The following is a 20,000-nucleotide window of genomic DNA, read 5'->3' as shown; positions in this document are numbered from 1 at the left end:
TAAATACAATGGGTGCTTAAGAGGGACAATCTTTCAAGAGGTGAGTTATCTAATGTTAACACACACAGTCACACACATACACACACACACACACAGACATACACATACACACACAGCCATCAGTGCAGTTAGGCTATACACAGAACAAAGGCCAGCTGTCAGTCCAGAGGCTTGCAGTCAGGTATGAATATTCAAGGTCAGTAGAGAGCAGAACATGGACATGGCCTTTATATTCAGGATTCCGCTCTGTAGTCTGAAGTAGCTCCTCTAACCCAGGATCTCATTTTGTGCTCCCTAAATTGTAGGTGATATTAATCTGATTCATTGTGGGTCTCAATCAGTGGATCTGTATCCAACTGACATTTACATTGATATGTTGCAAGAGTTTTTTTGTTTTTTTGGGGGGGGGTGGCATCTTCCTACGCGGCTGTATGGTCATTTGAATACCACAGGAGTCCCCCCTGACCCCCCCAGGATCCCCACCCCTGGTTTCAATGTCCATGACTTACAGGTGTGCTGTAGTGATTTCGCTTTGTATGTAGCAGGATATGTAGGCTTTATCTCTAGAAACGCAAAGGCTTTTCATTGTTTTTCCCAACTACTGAACTTCTAAAGACTTTTAGTAGTAGATGTACACAAGTATCATCAACCTAATAAATTCATAGATGTACGCCCGTAGCACCAACTAGAGTCGGTTTACAGTATTAGCAGGCTCTGTTGTTGTACTATCACAGACCAACCACACGGAGGCGGTAGAACGCTAGTATCTCAGTTACTGTTGACGGATACTTGACTCTACAATTACGTGCTGTCTTACAGTGTTTCTCCACTCTGTTATAGCAAATAATCATAACGACTGGTTTCATGATCTTGATTTTTATTTCTATGACTAAGCAGCGAAACAAATTCCTGTGATAGCATAACACCATCCTATAGACTCAAAAGGCGTGTCGTGAACCTGAAAGCCCGCCTTCGACTCTCTGATTGGCTGTTGTCCTCCATCACTCCTATCTGTGCTGTGACTGTGAATGTGGTTTGGAGAATGAAACTGAAGTCAGACGGGAAAACGAAACAAACACATTTCAGAAAGCAAGGTCAGTTGATTCTCTGCGCAGTCAAACTTGCCATTCACCAAAGGTATGACTTGGATTTCACAGGCTTTTTCACACTGCATGCATAGGCTAAGACAGCAAGTGAGCCCACGATGACACCAGGGGACTATCGGGATCCTCAATCACTCTGATCTCTTCCCGTTGACACCGTAGGTTGGGATGGCTGCTAAGCCCGGACAGGACGTGCGAGGGGCTGGATCCAGGTAAGCGGTCGGTAGATAACATTACAACGTTCAGGTTACAGCGCCAAATCGAGTAGTTCTATGTCCAGAGCTATTGTACGTCGCATCGTGAGAGATGGGGTGTGTTTGAGATGGGGTGTGTTTGTTGTGGCGGAGGCTGTATTGTAACGTCACGTGTGTTGCTCTTGAAGGCCCAGCTCCACCGCAACGTGCGTTACGAAGATTGTTTTTCTAGCTCGTTATATTCTATTTATTCTTGGCCTAGAAGATAACGACACGTATCATTTTCTCTCTGTCTACTACCGCGTCGCTACGGTGTTTCATGCTGGGTTTAACCCGAGATAGCGAGATTTCACAACCCTGTTGGTCTGGCAGGTCTAGAGAGAGAGCTACCGTAGTGACATGTTTATCTAGGCGTCATTGATTTATGCAACTGTGTGCTGGCTGGGAGGTCCAAACATTGTTTTGCATGGTTTAGTTTTGTTGGACGAAGGTCTCGTCAGTATAAACTGTGAGTAGGAATAGCCTACAGGCCCAAAACAAGTCCTCGTCAGATTATTCCCTCTCCTGTCTTATATATACAGACAGGTTTAGTTGAACAGGTTTGGATTGGTGAATGGTGTTGTAGAATTTCTTGTTAAATATGGGTTAAGAAGCAAAACAGTTCAACAAAGTTACCAGATTTTATTCATCCAAGGATTGTTACAAACACTCGAGTGTGGCTTCTGGTCAAGCAACCTGCATCAAGGCTGGTCAGTTGAGAGAGCGCCCCAATGTGATCTGTGTCTCTGCTTTTAACCAGAAGCTCTGCAACTCCCCCTTTCCTGTCCATAAACCTGTTGTTGGACCCTCCCAGTCCCAGGTGCTAAAGTTCTCAGGACAGAGATCAAATGGCTGCCCTTTCCACGCCACCCTAAGTGTGAAGATAACCAGCTGTCCTAGGCAGTTAACCCCCCTTTCCGAACACACACATCCTCCAAACCTCTCTGTGACCCCAACCCCTTGTCTTCCCATTGTAACATTGTACAGAACTAATTTTTACCCTTACAATGGTTAATTGCAAGGCCTATCCAGTGTCCTGACATCTGTAGCCTAAGACATTCCAGTCAGGTTATGAGCATCTTTCTATCTCCACCCCCTCGTCTTCCGTCTCCCCCACCCTGTCCAGTTTGTAGCCAAGGGCCTGGTTGCCTGGCGATAGAGAAGCTGTTGTTACCATGGCGCACTTCGACACAGAGTACCAGCGTCTGGAGGCGTCCTACAACGACTCTCCACCAGGCGAGGACAACCTGCTGATGCACGTACCCGAGGGAGCCAAGTGTACGACACACACACACACACACACACACATACAACACCTAGCCCGTACACAGCACCTATCCTATACACACACACACACACACATACAACACCTACCCCGTACACAGCACCTATCCTATACACACATACACACACACACACACACACACACACACACACATACAACACCTACCCCGTACACAGCACCTATCCTTTACACACACACACACACACACACACACACACACACACACACACACACACACACACACACACACACACATACAACACCTACCCTGTACACAGCACCTATCCTATACACACACACACACACACACACACACACATACAACACCTACCCCGTACACAGCACCTATTCTATACACACACACACACACACACACACACACACACACACACACTAATGTGTAATCTGTTGTTGTTTTCAGCCCAATGGCACCACATCGAGAACCTGGACCTGTTCTTCCAGAGGATATCCTTTTGACACTACTCATGTCTGTACTCCCGGACCATCCGGTGTTGTGATCAATCACCTCTGCGGACCGTTCTACTAATAAGAGAATAATTCATAGATCAAATGGCATCGTACATGACCACCTTCTCTGCAGCACAGTTAGTCTTCATTTCCCCGTGATTGGCTAACAGTCTAGCTAGAAATGACCAGTCTAGACCTATGCTAGAGATGAACCAGTCTAGATATGTCCTCCTAGAGATTAACCGGTCTTGACCTGTTCTAGAGATGAACCAGTCTAGATCAGTCCTAGAGATGAACCAGTCTAGATCTGTCCTAGAGATGAACCAGTCTAGATCAGTCCTAGAGATGAACCAGTCTAGATCTGTCCTAGAGATGAACCAGTCTATATCTGTTATAGAGATGAACCAGTCTAGATCTGTCCTAGAGATGAACCAGTCTAGATCTGTCCTAGAGATGAACCAGTCTAGATCTGTCCTAGAGATGAACCAGTCTATATCTGTCCTAGAGATGAACCAGTCTAGATCAGTCCTAGAGATGAACCAGTCTAGATCAGTCCTAGAGATGAACCAGTCTAGATCAGTCCTAGAGATGAACCAGTCTAGATCAGTCCTAGAGATGAACCAGTCTAGATCAGTCCTAGAGATGAACCAGTCTAGATCAGTCCTAGAGATGAACCAGTCTAGATCAGTCCTAGAGATGAACCAGCCAGATCAGTCCTAGAGATGAACCAGTCTAGAACTGTCCTAGAGATGAACCAGTCTAGATCAGTCCTAGAGATGTTCCCTCTGTGAAGCAGTCTGGATCTAGAGATGTTTCCTGAACCTCCTCTCATGCACGTCTATAACCTGCACCAGAAGAACGGCTTCACCTGCATGTTCCTGGGGGAGATCTTCGAGCTGGTGTAAGTACCTACAGCACAGACGCAAGCAAAATGAATGTTGTTGTAGGGGTTGTTTGAATCTAGCGTCTCTCTCTTCTCTATCTCTCCTTCCTCTTCCCTCCATCTTCTCTCTCTCACCCCCCCCTCTCATCTATAGCCAGCTGCTGTTTGTTGTGGGATTCACCGTGTTCCTGGCGAACTGCGTGGATTACGACATCCTGTTCGCCAACAAGCTTGTCAACCACACCGACTCGTTGAAGGTCACTCTGCCAGATGCCTTCCTACCCGCCGACGTCTGCAGTGCCCGGTAAGACCAGCGTTTTTTATTCATCTTTCATATGTCGTTTAATGGATGCCTCGCACGTGCTCAGTGCATGCTGTACTGGCCCGGACCCCGGAGGGAGTGGTCTATTGGGCCGCCGCTCCCCGAGGGTGGTTAGTTTAATCTCGGTCGGAGGTTTCGTTGCACCACAGCGACCCTGTGTGGTGTGGGAGTCACGGCCGTGAGCTGAGGGAGTGAAGGAGGTGTCTCTCCCCTAATCGCCGACCGGCCGGGTTGTACGACAGACCCTCAACAGTTATTAGGCGGTAACTGGACACTGGCTCAGGGTCAACTGGCTACCAGATTGTGGTGAAAATGGGATCAAATCCCCCCAAAATGTATATATAATATAAAAAAAAACATGTTACTACACGTTATTAGTCATAGAGGTGACAGTATATCCTTGTTTCGCCAGCATCCGCGACAACGCCTTGGTGATTTTTGTGCTGGTGATTTCCGGAGTGTTCTGGCTGCATCGCCTGGTCAAGTTCATCTACAACGTGTGCTGCTACTGGGAGATCCGCTCCTTCTACACCGGCGCTCTCAAGATGACCATGGTGAGGGAGAGACGCTTCACACACACGTACAGATGGATGTGACCCGGAGAAGCACGGTCTCAGACTCTTCCCCCCCCCCCCCCCAGGCGGAGCTTCCCTACGTCACCTGGCAGGAGGTCCAGGCCCGCATCGTGGAGATCCAGAAGGAGCACCAGATCTGCATCCACAAGAAGGAGCTGACCGAGCTGGACATCTACCATCGCATCCTGCGCTTCAAAAACTACATGGTGTGTGTGTCAGAGAAAGAGAGAGAGAGAGAGAGACCGGGAGAGAGAGAGAGAGAAAGAAACACAGAGAGAGAGAGAGAGAGAGACCGGGAGAGAGAGAGAGAGACAGAGAGAGAGAGACATCTTTCTGCTTTGGCAACATATTTTGTTCTCAAACGTCATGCCAATAAAGCTTCCTGACTTGAGAGAGAGGGAGAGAGAGAGAGAGAGAGAGAGAGAGACAGGCAGAGATGTTGTGTCGCTGATCCAGCAGTGCCTCTAACTCAGACCACTCCTCCTGTCCCTCCAGGTTGCCATGGTGAATAAGTCCCTCCTGCCAGTGCGTTTCCGGCCCCCCCTGCTGGGGGAGTGTGTGTTCTACACCCGTGGTCTCAAGTACAACTTTGAGCTCATCTTCTTCTGGGGACCAGGTGTGTGTGTCTGTGTCTGTGTGTGTGTGTGTCTGTGTGTACCCGTATGTGACCATCTGTGTGTTGTGGGGGATTAAGGCCTGGATTTCTCTTAAGCAATAACACACGAGAGAGAGTGCTTTATCGTGGTTATTGGCACGGCTCTGCTGCGGTCGCTAAACTGACGCAATCCGAAATAGTTCTCCATTGTATACTGTTGCTATGGCAACTTACCGCCAGCTGACAGTGCCTATGGAGTGATACCTTCCGGTGATTTCCCCGTTGGTATAATAAATGGTTATCGGCACGGCTCCGAATGTGTCTTGGCCAATCACAATGCGCGGTCGGAACTAGCTGTTGTATGATAATGCGTATTCACTGAAAAAGGATACATTTTCCTCCGTTTGCGCCTAGCAATTACATACCCCCGGCGAAAACCACCCTGGAATCCGGAGGGCTTGGAATACGCCCCGAGCTGCGTATTCGGGCTAGAAAACCGGAGCTGCGTCGTAGTGTTTGTGAACCAAAACGCCCGCGTAATCGCGGAACACGTTTTCACGGTTCAAATACGGAACCATGCAAACACGTATTAGAGTAATCCAGGCCTAGGAGGTTCATGCAAGCAGCTGGTGAATGTTTTGTGTCCGTCCACTGGCATGACTTAGCTGGTAACCCCCCCCACCCCCCTAACCCTGTCTGCACTAGCCTGGTACTGTATGACCATCGCGAGCTCACTGCTTCGCTCCGCTATATCGGTCTGCCCTTTGCCCCATAGAGAGCGATTATGTGGGCAGGGGTACTTGCCTTGACAGACACAACACCTTCAGCCAATCAGCGTTCAGCAAACTTTTGCCAAATCCAGTCAGAAGAACGGCAAAAACGTCTTTTCCACCGAGAAACTCCGCTAGCTCCTCCTCAGGCTCTCTAACCCCGTCCTCACCTCCTCCTCCTCCTCCTCTCTAACCCCGTCTGCACCTCCTCCTCCTCAGGCTCTCTAACCCCGTCTGCACCTCCTCCTCCTCCTCCTCTCTAACCCCTTCCTCACCTCCTCCTCTTCCTCCTCCTCTCTAACCCCGTCCTCACCTCCTCCTCTTCCTCCTCCTCTCTAACCCCGTCCTCACGTCCTCCTCCTCCTCAGGCTCTCTAACCCCGTCCTCACCTCCTCCTCCTCCTCCTCTCTAACCCCGTCTGCACCTCCTCCTCCTCAGGCTCTCTAACCCCGTCCTCACCTCCTCCTCCTCCTCCTCCTCTCTAACCCCGTCTGCACCTCCTCCTCCTCAGGCTCTCTAACCCTGTCCTCACCTCCTCCTCAGGCTCTCTAACCCCGTCTGCACCTCCTCCTCCTCAGGCTCTCTAACCCCGTCCTCACCTCCTCCTCCTCCTCTCTAACCCCGTCTGCACCTCCTCCTCCTCCTCTCTAACCCCGTCCGCACCTCCTCCTCCTCAGGCTCTCTGTTTGAGAACGAGTGGAGTCTGAAGCCGGAGTACAAGCGTGGAGGCAGCCGTCTGGAGCTGGCTGACCGGCTGGCGTCGCGCATCCTGTGGATCGGCGTGGCCAACCTGCTGCTCTGCCCCGTCATCCTGGTGTGGCAGATCCTCTACGCCTTCTTCAGCTACACCGAGGTACACACACACGCACACACACACACACACACACACAGACACTGTAAACTAGGTTCAGTCATATGCTGTCGAATTATATCTCCGCCACACACACACACACACACGCACACACACACACACACACGCACACACACACACACAGAAGCCAAACGTGTGCCGTGTTTAGTCGAGTTGTACTCGGGGAAAGGCGTGACCTCCGCTGGTCTCTCTGCCCAGGTGATCAAGCGGGAGCCGGGGTGTCTGGGAGCGCGCTGCTGGTCTCTCTACGGACGGTGTTACCTACGCCACTTCAACGAGCTGGACCACGAGCTCATGTCACGACTCAGCAAGGGCTACAAGGTTGAACTATATCTCCGCCACACACACACACACACACACACACACACACAGACACTGTAAACTAGGTTCAGTCATATGCTGTCAAATTATATCTCCGCCACACACACACACACACACACACACACACCGTAAACTAGGTTCAGTCACATGCTGTAGTGTATCTCCACCAAATACACACACACTCTCACTTCCTTACGAATCTTCTGACATGGGGGACAGTTCTCTGAACCCCTCCTCCCGCTTCATCTGCTCCCTCTCTGAGAATCGAACGCTGTAAGTGTGATTATCAAGATCGAACTCCATCTCACCTGCCCTCCCCCCACCCCCCCCACCCTCCCCCCAGGCTTCCTCGAAGTATATGAACTGTTTCCTGTCCCCGCTGCTGACGGTGGTGGCCAAGAACGTGGCGTTCTTTGCCGGTTCTCTCCTGGCGGTTCTCATCGCCCTGACCATCTACGATGAGGACGTTCTAGCGGTGGAACACGTGCTGTCCTCAATCACTCTGCTGGGAGTGTGTATCACCATCTGCAGGTGTGTGTGTGTGTGTGTGTGTGTGTTTGGTGGAGAGGTGAACCCGTCTCTACTTTATCAGCACAGTGTGTTTAGTATACTAGGGGCGGCTGTAGCTCAGTTGGTAGAGCGGGTCGTTCAGTGATCGAAGGGTCAGTGGTTCGAATCCCAGCTCCGACTGTCGAAGTGTCCTTGAGCAAGACACCTAACCCCAAATTGCTCCCAATGAGCAGGTTAGCACCTTGCATGGCAGCTACCGCCATTGGTGTGTGAATGTGTGTGTGAATGGGTGAATGAGAGGCCATTGGAAAGCGCTTTGAGTGCCGCTAAGGTGGAAAAGCGCTATATAAGTGCAGTCCATTTACCATTTATACTCTCAAATCCCCCCCCCCCCCCCCGTCCCTCCAGGTCGTTTATTCCTGACAAGCACCTGGTGTTCTGTCCAGAACAGCTGCTCCGGGTCATCCTGGCCCACATCCACTACATGCCGGACCACTGGCAGGGCAGCGCCCACAGATACGAGACGCGAGACCAGTTCTCCCAGCTGTTCCAGTACAAGGCCGTGAGTTCCAGTTGACGGCAAGCGTTCTGCCGTAGAACGTCAGCCGTATAGGCGATACCGTCAAACAAGCTGACTTGGTACAAAGATTGTAAATTAAAAATCTTACTTGGTTTAGTTTAGATTTCAAAGAACACGCTGAGTGGTCGGTCAAGCTGGTTTCAAACAAAGAGTAAGTTTGTAACAATAAGTTTATTCTATGTTACGATTTGCAAGTCGGACTCAAGCACAGGAAGTGAATCCAGGCAAGAGTGAGTGACTGGGGAACGAAAGCGATAGTTTATAACGTGAAAAAGGAAGTGACACAGTTTCAGGATGAAGAGGACAGGGAAGTGATGTCACACAGGAACAATTTGTAGTTTTAACAGACTGATTCTAGAGGAACGAACTACAAAGTTAGAACAGTCAAGTAGGAAAACAAAACACTTTGGTGAGACTTGAATTTCATTCACATTGTGTACATGTGTACCGAGTATTGACAACTGAGTATCTTGCTAAGCTGGCGACCCGTGTGTGTGTGCATGTGTGTGCGTGTGCGCGTGTGCGTGCGTGCGTGCGCGTGCGCGCCTGCAGGTGTTTATCCTGGAGGAGCTGGTCAGCCCAGTGGTGACACCGTTCCTCCTCATCTTCTGCCTGAGGAGGAAGTCTCTGGAGATCGTCGACTTCTTCAGGAACTTCACCGTGGAGGTGGTGGGGGTGGGAGACACCTGCTCCTTCGCCCAGATGGACGTCAGGCAGCACGGACACCCTGCGGTGAGACACAGGCGCGCACACACACACACACACACACACATACACACACACACACACACACACACAAACACATACACATACACTCTTCTCTGATGATGATGGTGTTTTCTTTGCCCGTGCTGACTTATTCTTCCTCTACTCTGTCTTCTCCTCCTCTCCCCTCTCCCTCACACCTCCTCCTGTCCTCTCTCTCCCTCCCTCCTCCTCTCTTCTCTCCTCCTCCTCTCTCTCACTCACTCCTACTCTCTCTCCCTCCCTCCTCCTCTCCCTCCCTCCTCCTCCCCTCCCTCCCTCCTCCTCCTCTCTCGTCCTCCTCTCCCTCCCTCCTCCCACCTCTCTCCTCCTTTTCTCTCCTCGCTCCCTCTCTCCTCTTCTCTCCTCCCTCCTCTCTCTCTCTCTAGTGGATGTCAGCGGGGCGGACGGAGGCATCCATCTACCAGCAGGCGGAGGACGGGAAGACGGAGCTGTCTCTGATGCACTTCGCCATCACCAACCCCCAGTGGCAGCCCCCCCGGGAGACCACCCACTTCATCAGCCAGCTGAAGGAGCGCGTGCAGCGGGAGGCCGCCTCCGACGGCCACGCCCTCACCCCGCTGTCGGAGTCCGAGGTAAGGACGGACCGAGACGCGCACACACACACACACACACACACACACACACTGTAACACTTCTTTGTCTGGTGACACCTATATATATTATTCTATTCTATACTGTACAGTTACTGTACATATGGATGTATATAGTCCCTTTATTCCTCTTTTTATGCTGCTACCTTATCTAGTGTATTTTTGTTACTCTGTATCTAGTGTCCTTTTCTTTCCAACCTTGCTGTAATTTCTGTAAAAGAAAAAAATAGAGCCAATACTGGGTTTTCACACAAAAATGCATTTATTGAAGTAACTCCCCACATCCACCATATGAGCCTGGCTTCACAGCTGTACATATATGTATGAATTCTGTCCACACGCCAAAGCGTCACTGTTGTAATAATAAAATGAAAGAAAGTGCGGAAGCTTCAAAACATCAGGCCTTCTTACAGGTAGGCGTCGTCTGTAGTGCCGAGCGTGGAGCAGAGGCGTTCCTTCTCACGCACACATGCAGCCCAGACAGTGTTTCCTGTGGAACTGATCTCTTGGTGTGGTGATGTGTGAAAAAAAGAGTCTGATTTCGAAACCAAAGCGGGGGATCGGAGACCACCCTTCTTCCTCCCTTGTTCCTCTCTCCTGTCCCCCTTCCTATAAGTAGGCCTATAAAGATGGCTTAAATAATCTCGTAAGGCTGGTAAAGTCCTAGAGCTTAAAATGTAATTAATTACATGTAACTCGACGGGATAAAACAGTAACCACACAGGCACTTCATAAATCATATGGTTTATAGACATATTTTAATCAGATGTATTGTAGGTTACCATTATAACAGCAGCTGTTATAATGGTAACAGCTGCTGTTTTCTGTTATTTTGATTTGGCACTTTTTAGGTGGCTGGAGGAACATTAACGCAAGCTAGTGTTAGTTCAGCCAGCCAAAAAGACCGTCGCACAATCCATCAGGCTACGCTGCACCTGACTCGCACGAAAGTTGCAGAACCTACTCGCGCTTGTGGTGTATGTCTCCTTGACAACGCTCGCTTGAAGGGCTGACTGACGGACAGACAGCAGCGCGTAGCTCAAATGGAGCAGGCTACGCTTCGGCTCAAACTGTATTTTCAGATAACGTTACGTAACGTTAGCAACACAAGGCCAATTTATCATATTGATTTTTTACTTGTCCGATCAGACAACTGCATGAGGCATTCCTCTTGCCCGAACAGAGTTTAACTACTACAGGTAGCTTGCCTTGTTCCTTAATCCCCCGGTGTGAATCATGGCTAGCCGGCAATAACCTAGCCTACCTGACTGGTCTCATCATTCTCCTCTCTCTTCCTCTTCAAAAATCGTAGTTGACCCATCTGAAAAATTGTATTGATATATTAGGTTATAGGATCCGCTAGTTGTCATCAGGGAATTATAAAACCAAAGGCTTTACCAACGTGCTTGAGGTGGGCAGGAGCTGTTGGTATGTCTAACTGTAGCTATAACAGCACTTAGATTACTAACATAAATGTATTTTAGACAGTAGGCTAGGCATTTTGAGGAGTAGGCCTAGGTGCCAGCACCAGTGTTTGGCCCAATTCAAACACTGGTTAACACTATGGTAATATTTTAGCGTCAAAAGCCTACCTATCTTTCGTTGTAACCTCATGCCGCTCACTGAAGAAAAAATCCCTTCACGCGCCGAGTCTTCCGATCACCTCAGAAAGGAGCAGCATGGAGCGGCACAGAGCGCGCGGCCTATAGGCTCTTTATTGAAAATAAATAGTCCTAATGTGGGCACCACAGTGGTTTTGAAAGCGCATTTAGGCAGAAATATTTATAAAGTTTTATTTATATATAGCCTAATTTGTATTATTGTTTTTTGTATCAAATGTTTGGTGTGGCGGTGCGCCACGGCAAAACCTTACCAGCGGAAACGCTGGCCCAGACACAAACTCTTAAAGGAAGATACATTTCTTGACCGTTACAACACACACACAGTGTCATTATGCAAGTCTCTCTCTCTCTCTCTCAGCCGAGGAGCCTGGTGGCCAATCTCTTGTCCGGCCCGCCCACGCTACCCTCCATCCATTTGGGGAGGGACGGCTCCATAACCAATCACGGGGCAGTTGCCGCGAGCGACGGGGTGTCGGCCTTGCGCTCCCTCTCGCCAGTCAGCAGCAGCATTCACCTGAGAGGAAGCTTCAGCTCCGCCCACAGGCTGGCCGGACACACCTCCTCCAAAGGCCGGCCAATGGCGGGATCCGGGTATGCCAAATCTAAGATCTGATGGGTTTTACGACATATGATGTGAGGAGACCAGTAACGTGAGGAACAAAAGTAAAATGTTACTGCTATGAGAAAACTAACTTCTCTTACTTACTTTCCCTCTCCCCCTCCCTCCCGCTCCCTCTCTCCCTCCCCCTCCCTCTCTCCCTCCCCCCCCCCCCTCCCTCAGGACTGATGCTCGTACCGCCAGCTCCAGCAGCAGTGCATGGGAGGGTCAGCTGACCAGCATGGTCCTATCGGAGTACGCCTCCACTGAGATGAGCATCCATGCACTCTACATGCATGAGGTGAGAGAGATAGAGAGAGTGTGTGTGTGTGTGTGTGTGTGTGTGTGTGTGTGTGTGTGTGTGTGTGTGTGTGTGTGTGTGTGTGTGTGTGTGTGGTAGGTATAGGTAATGTGTATAAGCAATACTAGAGCTTTCATTGATGTCAAATGATAATTTGCATACCTGTGGGTGGCATTTTGTTACATTTACTCTCCTCTTTTTCTCTCTCTCTCTCTCCCTCCCTCTCTCCCTCTCACTCTCTACCTCCCTCCCTCTCACTCTCTCTCTCCCTCCCTCCCTCTCACTCTCTCCCTCCCTCCCTCCCTCCCTCCCTCCCTCTCACTCTCCCTCCCTCTCACTCTCTCCCTTCCTCTCCCTCCCTCCCTCTCACTCTCTCCCTCCCTTTCACTCTCTCTCTCCCTCCCTCCCTCTCACTCTCTCCCTCCCTCTCACTCTCCCTCACTCTCTCCCTCCCTCCCTCCCTCTCACTCTCCCCCTCCCTCCATCCCTCTCACTCTTTCTCTCACTCTCTCTCTCCCTCCCTCCCTCCCTCTCCCTCTCCCTCTCCCTCCCTCCCTCCCTCCCTCCCTCCCTCCCTCCCTCCCTCCCTCTCACTCTCTCCCTCTCCCTCCCTCTCCCTCCCTCCCTCCCTCTCACTCTCTCCCTCCCTCTCACTCTCTCCCTCCCTCTCACTCCCTCTCTCCCTCCCTCTCTCTCACTCCCTCCCTCTCTCTCACTCCCTCCCTCCCTCTCACTCTCTCCCTCTCTCTCTCCCTCCCTCCCTCCCTCTCACTCTCTCCCTCCCTCCCTCTCACTCTCTCCCTCCCTCCCTCTCACTCTCTCCCTCCCTCTCACTCCCTTCCTCCCTCTCACTCTCTCCCTCCCTCCCTCTCACTCTCTTCCTCCCTCTCACTCTCTTCCTCCCTCCCTCTCACTCCCTCCCTCCCTCTCACTATCTCCCTCCCTCCCTCTCACTATCTCCCTCTCACTCTCTCCCTCTCACTCTCTCCCTCCCTCCCTCCCTCTCACTCTCTCCCTCCCTCCCTCTCACTCTCTCCCTCCCTCCCTCTCATTCCCTCCCTCCCTCCCTCTCACTATCTCCCTCCCTCCCTCTCACTATCTCCCTCCCTCCATCTCACTCTCTCCCTCTCACTCCCTCCCTCCCTCTCACTCTCTCCCTCCCTCTCCCTCTCTCCCTCCCTCCCTCCCTCCCTCCCTCTCACTCCCTCCCTCCCTCTCACTCTCTCCCTCCCTCCCTCTCACTCTCTCCCTTCCTCTCTCCCTCCCTCCCTCTCACTCCCTCCCTCTCTCTCCCTCTCTCCCTCTCCCTGTAGCTTCACAAGCAGCAGTCTCAGGGGGAGCTGTCGCGTCACACCTGGCACAGACAGGACAGTGACGACAGCAGCGACCCGGAGGAGGGGTCCGCCCACCACCCCCGCACCTTCCCCCGCTCGCACACCTTCCCCTCCTCGGCCCCCAGTCCCAACACAAACCCGGCTCCCTGCTCGGCGCCCGGCTCGGCCCACGGCAGTACCGACCCCACGCAGCAGGGGGCGCCACCGCAGGGCAGCGGCCAGCGGCGCAACTGGGGAACCACAGGTACCAGTGATGACGAACCAGGCTCAGATCTAAACACAGAGGGATGATTCACAGTGTCTTAACCACCCTAGTGCTGTAACTAACCACACATTCGCTGATGTAATGAGAGAGGGCAGAAGTAACGTTCCTGACGAGGACCACGTTTGGTCGAAACGCTGAACGAGAATAAAGCCAGGAGGAAGCATATTCCAGTGCACAGGGGGCTCATTTCCTACTTCATGCTCTGCTCTTGTACCCCGAACCTGGCCATTGCTGCGTTCCTTTTGTATCGAAGCTCCGGATTCGGTGCCCGGGGCGACGTCATATCCCAGTTGAATGCATTCCCCAAACAAAACGCGAAAAACCCACTTTCACCCCATCTTTGTAGTTCTAGCCAAGTTAGCCTTTGTTAGCAATACCAGTTGATAACGACGAACTAGCATACAAACTCCGTAGCAACATTGTCCACTGATAGACATTGGACAGTACTGTGTGTATGACTGATTTAATTGGAGACAAATGAGACAGAAGCGCTAATAAACAGTCTTATTACAGCTTTCACTTATTGTTGATGCGCAGAGTAGCCATCTTGATTGACGTCAGCAGCTGACGTTAATGAAGTCGGGGTTGATTTTTTTTACCCCAAGTAAAATGGCAGGAAAGCCGAGTTCAGGTGATGTATTTGATGACGACTCTGACATCGAACATGGGAATCCCAACGTTTCTGATACAAAAGGAAAGCAGCATATGTTATTGGGATGTGAGAAAACTAGTTTCCACTTTTATAAATGGTAGAGTTCCACAGTACAAAACAGTACAGCTACTGAATATTAATGGAGGTGGTGATGATGATGATGATGATGATGATGATGATGTTCCTACTGAACCTAACCAACTCTAACTTGGACCTCTTGTGTTTATTGCCCCTCCAGAGAGTGTGGGTGCGGGGGGCAGGGTGGTGAGGTCGGGGCGGGGGGTGCCCATGGGGGGGTGGGCAGAGGAGGGGCAGGGGACCCGGCACCATGAGCCCGTACCAGAGGAGGGCTCAGGGGACGAGATGCCTCCCCAAATACACAAGGTAGCCTGTTAAACCCACACACACACACACACACACACTCTCTCTCTCTCTCTCTCTGATGTGTTTAACTCTAGTGAGGAGTCATGGTTGGAGATGTTGTGTGAGTGAGGAGAGAGCGCTTCTCTCATCCCAGTGTCTCTGTCTCCCCAGGTGGTGTAACTGGCCTCGCTTCATAAAGAGGGGGACCGGACCCCCCCCCCATCCTTTCAGACATATACCACCTGCTGAACTCACCCCAGGTTGAACTTTGACCCCTGACCCGGTCATGGACAGTCCCGTGGAGGAGCAGCATGCCCTGTTATCTACTCACTCATACCTCCTGTGACATCATTGACGCAGCCAATCAAGAGCAGTGTCCCTTCGTGATCATGTGTAGGTCCGACCTACCACTACTGTTCCCCTTTTAAATACTAGTTTAGTCCCGTCGTGAAAATCATCTTAGTATGTTCACTCCCCGTTTCCTTCAGCTTCTATTTATTGCACAGCCGGTGGATGAGAATGTTCACATTTAAAGGGAAGGTACCGGAGAGTACAGCTCTGTTTGCACTGGAAGACTAGAACTTTCTTTAAAGAACCCATAGGAGTAGTAAGGAACTCACATGCACCATGTGTACAGTATATATATATTATTATTCGTATTATTATTCATATATCAGGTTATCTACACAACTGTCATACAAACATGATATCAGGATGGATGAGAATTTGTAATATAATATTGAAATGTACAGAATCTGTCGATGGATATACACAGGCCCTTTGAGAAAGTGCTTTTCCAAATCATTCTATTATCAATTAAATTGCTATTAGGAATCAGGATCTGATTTGAATATTTTGACTAGAAGAGGGTTCCCACACATCCTGGAAAAGGGATGAACAATTTCCAGTCATGGAAACACATGGAAAATGAGAGAAAATGTCAAATGTCCTGGAAAATCATGTGTTATTAATTATTTCAACATTCTCCTATTCAAATGGTAGTTTATGGACGAGAGTAGCAAATGTAAATATTAGTCACACAAAACAGGCAGTGACTGTTCTTATAGCGTCTTTTTGTATTGATTCAATGGGCACGTCCATTCTTATGGCCACCATCTATTAACCATCAATTTCAAGCATTTTAGCCGTGAATACATATTTAGGTTAGGGTAGTCTGAATCAGTGGATGTAGGTTTTGGAGATAACCCTTGTCATTAGTTGACAGGAGCATCTCCCTGACCCTATCAGTGGTGACGGGAGATTCAATCCAGACTTCTCCCCTTCTGCTATCTGCATGTTACTGTTCTCAAAAGTCCTCTTCACTACATGAAGCAACAACAAGCAACTAGTCTCGCATAGCCGGACCTACGCTGCGCTGTGTCAGCGCTGGAGAAAGGTCTGGCTGGACTCATTACCGTTTGGGGATGGGGAGGAAAAATACTATTTCTTTAAACCAATCACAATCGTCTTCAGCGGAGCAGTTGTTAGGTGGTGGTTGTTGTTTTCTGGGAGAATCTCCCATCGCCACTGATTGTGATTGGCCACCCACATTAATCGGGCAGTAATAAATTAATGACAAGGCGTATCCCCAAAACCTACATCCGTTGAGTCAGATCAGGTCTGGCAATGCGAGACTGGGGTTGGGGTTAGGGTTAGGGCATCGTAAGAATACATTTTCGCACACACTTTTTTGCGTGTGAAAATGGCCTGGAAAATGATCTCTAGAAAAGAGTGGGAACCCTGTAGAACTTCAGTGCCATATTATAAATAATAATCCCTTAAGCACATGAGCCTCCAGCCCTTGAGATGAGGCAGATTTGTTAACTTGTAGTCTGAGGTCAAATTGACAACCATTTCACAACAACCACACCACCTCCCACAGTTTGTCATACAGGAATATTGTCATGTAGGAATATCAGTGTCCACATTTGCATGCTCTTTACCACCCTGTTTACCCCACAATCTTAAAAAAAGAGAATGCACTTTAATTAGCCTAACGATATGTTGAATCCAAAGGATGTCATAAAGATCTCAGTTGTTGCATTGTTGTTGTAGGTTGTAGTTGGGTACTTTATTAACCCCCTGGGGGAAATTGCACAGAATGTTGTTTCTAGGGGAAGTGCCACATGTAGATAGCAGAGAACGTGAGTGGATGGTGTTTTAGCTCAGGATACAGAAGCACAGATAGACAGCCTGAGTCAGACAATATAATTGACCTACAGTAAGAGAAGCAGTTCTACCAAGTTTAACAGTGAGGTGGGCTGATGCCTGCTGCGCCGGTTTTCTTTTTCTGTTTTATAGATTGGCCTGTAAATTACCATTTTGTACAGATGTAAAGTCATCAATAAATTGTATTTAATATGTGCGATGGATGGGGGTGTTTTCTGTTACCTAGAATGAAGAGATGCAAACTCGCGCTTGCTCAACACTGCCCCCCGCAGGCCGGGATCCGCAACAACGCGGTGAACACGACACTCGTACAAGATGCCAATTCCACGGGTGGTAAATTAGGCTATGATGAAGTGGTGACTTCAAGTGGTGGTGGGATGCGACGTGTCCTCGCTCAAGATACAGCCACTTTAATGACTGCAAGCTAAATGTATTCGATTTAACAGACCAAACAGGCAAAGCCTCGAATAGTGACTTGAGACAATGGCGCTTTTAGACATGCGCACTGGCGGCACCGGCATAGTTGAACAGATAATGTTCTGATCATCTGATCTGCCGATGGCTATTGGCGGCGGTTAATAAATATATAATAACGTACAAAGACATGTCCTTGTTTGAGACAATAAAACGTTTCTATTGTGTGCGTAGTTGAAAAGTGTAATTTCAAGCCTACACCGTCGAAGCCCGGATAGCTCAGTCGGTAGAGCATCAGACTTTTAATCTGAGGGTCCAGGGTTCAAGTCCCTGTTCGGGCGGAACTGTTTTCTTATAAAGAAGTAAAGCCCTAAAAAAGGTAGAATTTGAGTAAAAGAATAAAGATGAAGCAAGAAAGGCGCGGATAGTCTGGCACCAGCCCCTAAATATGTGGCTATAGAATACCACGCAGGTTCTGAGAATATCTCAACAACATGCCTTGTGACAAGGAATTTGGATGCGAGTGTGGGGGGTTGTCAAGACTCACGACCTGTCTTATTTCTGCAGCCTAATTTAAGAGTAAATCTTGACGCAACCGTGACAAATTCACACGATAAGCAAGAAACTCACCTGAATTATGACGTAACATCTAGCTTTTATTTTTTGTAGTGACGTTTGTACTTCATTATGACGTTACAGAAACAGAATAAGAAGAACGTCCAGGTTTAATTTTATTAGACGCTGACAAACATTTTGTATGTATCAAAACTTGTTGCCAAAGTTGTATCTTTCTTCACTGAATTCACCGCTGGAAACACAAAAACTCACCAAGGCGTTTTTACGGGCTCTAGGTAAGCTATCCTCAGGTCCGCCTGATTGAAAGTGAAACGCATATCGTTAATAGATTGCTTCAGCTTCATGGCAAATAAATGAGACGTCGCAATTTAGAAAATTCCAGAAATATACATTTAGCAATGTATTTTGCTCATATTGCAGTGTCTAATTTGCTCCCCAATATTAGATTATCCTCTGATTCAAAATGCACGAGATGCCCCTCCAAGGCATTTAACCATGGATGCCCGAGCGCTCTGTGTTGGTACTAACAACAGACTAGGGTACTTCACCTGACCATCACCATCTTCACATCACCATCTTTGCTCCAGCTGTAGGACCATGGAGGATCTGAAGAGCCATGCAGAGAAGATGTCTCGGAAGGGGCTGGAGCAGTACCACCTGTGGCGCGCAGTGGCACACCTCAGCAGGAACATCAAAGTAAGTGGCAGAATCCCCCTAGGGATGATGTGTGTGTTTGTCTGTGTGTGTGCATGCATGCGCGTGAGTGCATGTGTATGTGTGTCTTTGTGCGGATGGGTGTGATCCAGGTAAATTGTTGATGATGGAAATATTAATGACAAGACCAGGAGATTGATACTAATAGTTGTAGTTATTTTAAATAAGCAGGAATGTGTGCACTCACTCTTGAAGAGGGTGAGGGTCAGATGGTCAAGTCTTTAGCCCACTGAGGAGTTTTCTTTCCCTTACTAAGACTATTTCTCCCACTGAAGGACAGCCTGGGTGAGGAAGCGCTGTCTCTGATTGGTGACAGCTCAGAGACCAGGCCTCCACTGAGGGGCTCCCCTGCTCCACCCCCACCAGGCCACCTCAACTACCCCGAACAGCCCTCTACAGCCAGCCTGTTCCCCCCCTCCAACTACCCCGTACAGCCCTCTACAGCCAGCCTCTTCCCCCCCTCCACCAGCTCCAGCGCTGGGTTCTTTGACCAGCTGCCGGCCGCGGAGGCCGTGAGCAGTGTGGACCCCCGGTGTCCCCGCCCCTCGTATGGGCCGCCTCTCGTAGTCCTCCACCAGGCAGGCCCTCCTACACCCAGCCTGCCCGCCTCCCGTGAGCAGCACCCACTGCACCCGAGCAGTCTAGAAGGAGGCCTGTTGACCTCGGAGGTCGCGGACGCCCCGAAGGTCCCCGCCACCGAGATGTTCCTCGAGGCATCGCTGGGGGCCAAAGAGCCGTGTCCACCCCAGGTCAGCTGCCCTCCTCACGGGTACGCTTGCGCGCCCCAGCCCTGCCCTGGTCCCTCCATGGACCACACTGGACACATCCCGGCCCTCGCAAACGCCCAGTCAGAGTTGGGTTCTTCCAGTCCTGCGTCCATGTCTGCTGGTCCCAGAAGGTCCAGACTACTACAGGTGTGTTGTGCTTGTTTTTGTGTTTTCTCACTCAAACATCACATTCTCTAGACTGGTCTCGTCGTTCTGAGGTTGGCTTGATACAAGCTTTTATTTTCAGAGCTCACCTCCACCACTGTCGCCTGCTCCCCAGACAGGCTGCCACGGAGACTCATTCTTCTCTGACAGAAAGGGTGATTTTTGTTTATTAGATAGATTTAGCTA

The 20,000-nt window shown here is 49.8% G+C and overlaps 1 protein-coding gene across 4 annotated transcripts; it reads left to right on the top strand.

Annotated features, from left to right (window-relative positions):
- Window positions 1-1,013: 1,013 nt before the first annotated feature.
- On the top strand, window positions 1,014-17,498 carry atg9a (ATG9 autophagy related 9 homolog A). 4 transcript variants are annotated; one of them, XR_014630830.1, is made up of 21 exons: window positions 1,042-1,094; window positions 1,181-1,315; window positions 2,463-2,614; window positions 3,043-3,086; window positions 3,926-3,990; window positions 4,127-4,276; window positions 4,707-4,848; window positions 4,935-5,075; window positions 5,365-5,485; window positions 6,912-7,087; window positions 7,304-7,426; window positions 7,770-7,957; window positions 8,345-8,498; window positions 9,069-9,248; window positions 9,650-9,856; window positions 11,855-12,087; window positions 12,278-12,395; window positions 13,709-13,973; window positions 14,885-15,030; window positions 15,181-15,402; window positions 17,405-17,498. XR_014630830.1 is itself a non-coding variant. In XM_084450961.1 (20 exons), the coding sequence occupies exons 3-20, from the start codon at window positions 2,512-2,514 to the stop codon at window positions 15,187-15,189; spliced, it is 2,565 nt and encodes an 854-aa protein (XP_084307087.1). In that variant the 5' UTR covers window positions 1,014-1,094; window positions 1,266-1,315; window positions 2,463-2,511; the 3' UTR covers window positions 15,190-17,333. The 4 variants fall into 4 exon arrangements, 3 of the variants coding, with proteins under 3 accessions (XP_084307087.1, XP_084307088.1, XP_084307086.1); XM_084450961.1 differs by lacking the exon at window positions 17,405-17,498 and having other exon boundaries at window positions 1,014-1,094; window positions 1,266-1,315; window positions 15,181-17,333; XM_084450962.1 differs by lacking the exon at window positions 17,405-17,498 and having other exon boundaries at window positions 1,033-1,137; window positions 1,266-1,315; window positions 15,181-17,333.
- Window positions 17,499-20,000: the final 2,502 nt, after the last annotated feature.

The sequence above is a fragment of the Borostomias antarcticus genome, assembly GCF_949987555.1.
Source record: "Borostomias antarcticus genome assembly, chromosome: 16".
NCBI lineage: Eukaryota > Metazoa > Chordata > Actinopteri > Stomiiformes > Stomiidae > Borostomias > Borostomias antarcticus.
This window is presented reverse-complemented; position numbering and strand designations above follow the sequence as displayed.

What these genes read in the sequence shown, in the direction of transcription:
- atg9a (XM_084450961.1), top strand. Translation starts at nt 2,512, where the DNA reads ATGGCGCACTTCGACACAGAGTACCAGCGTCTGGAGGCGTCCTACAAC. An exon ending in TGGACCTGTTCTTCCAGAGG is followed by an intron (nt 3,087 to 3,925) that starts ATATCCTTTTGA and finishes CCTCTCATGCAC; the next exon opens with GTCTATAACCTGCACCAGAA. An exon ending in CATCTTCTTCTGGGGACCAG is followed by an intron (nt 5,486 to 6,911) that starts GTGTGTGTGTCT and finishes CCTCCTCCTCAG; the next exon opens with GCTCTCTGTTTGAGAACGAG.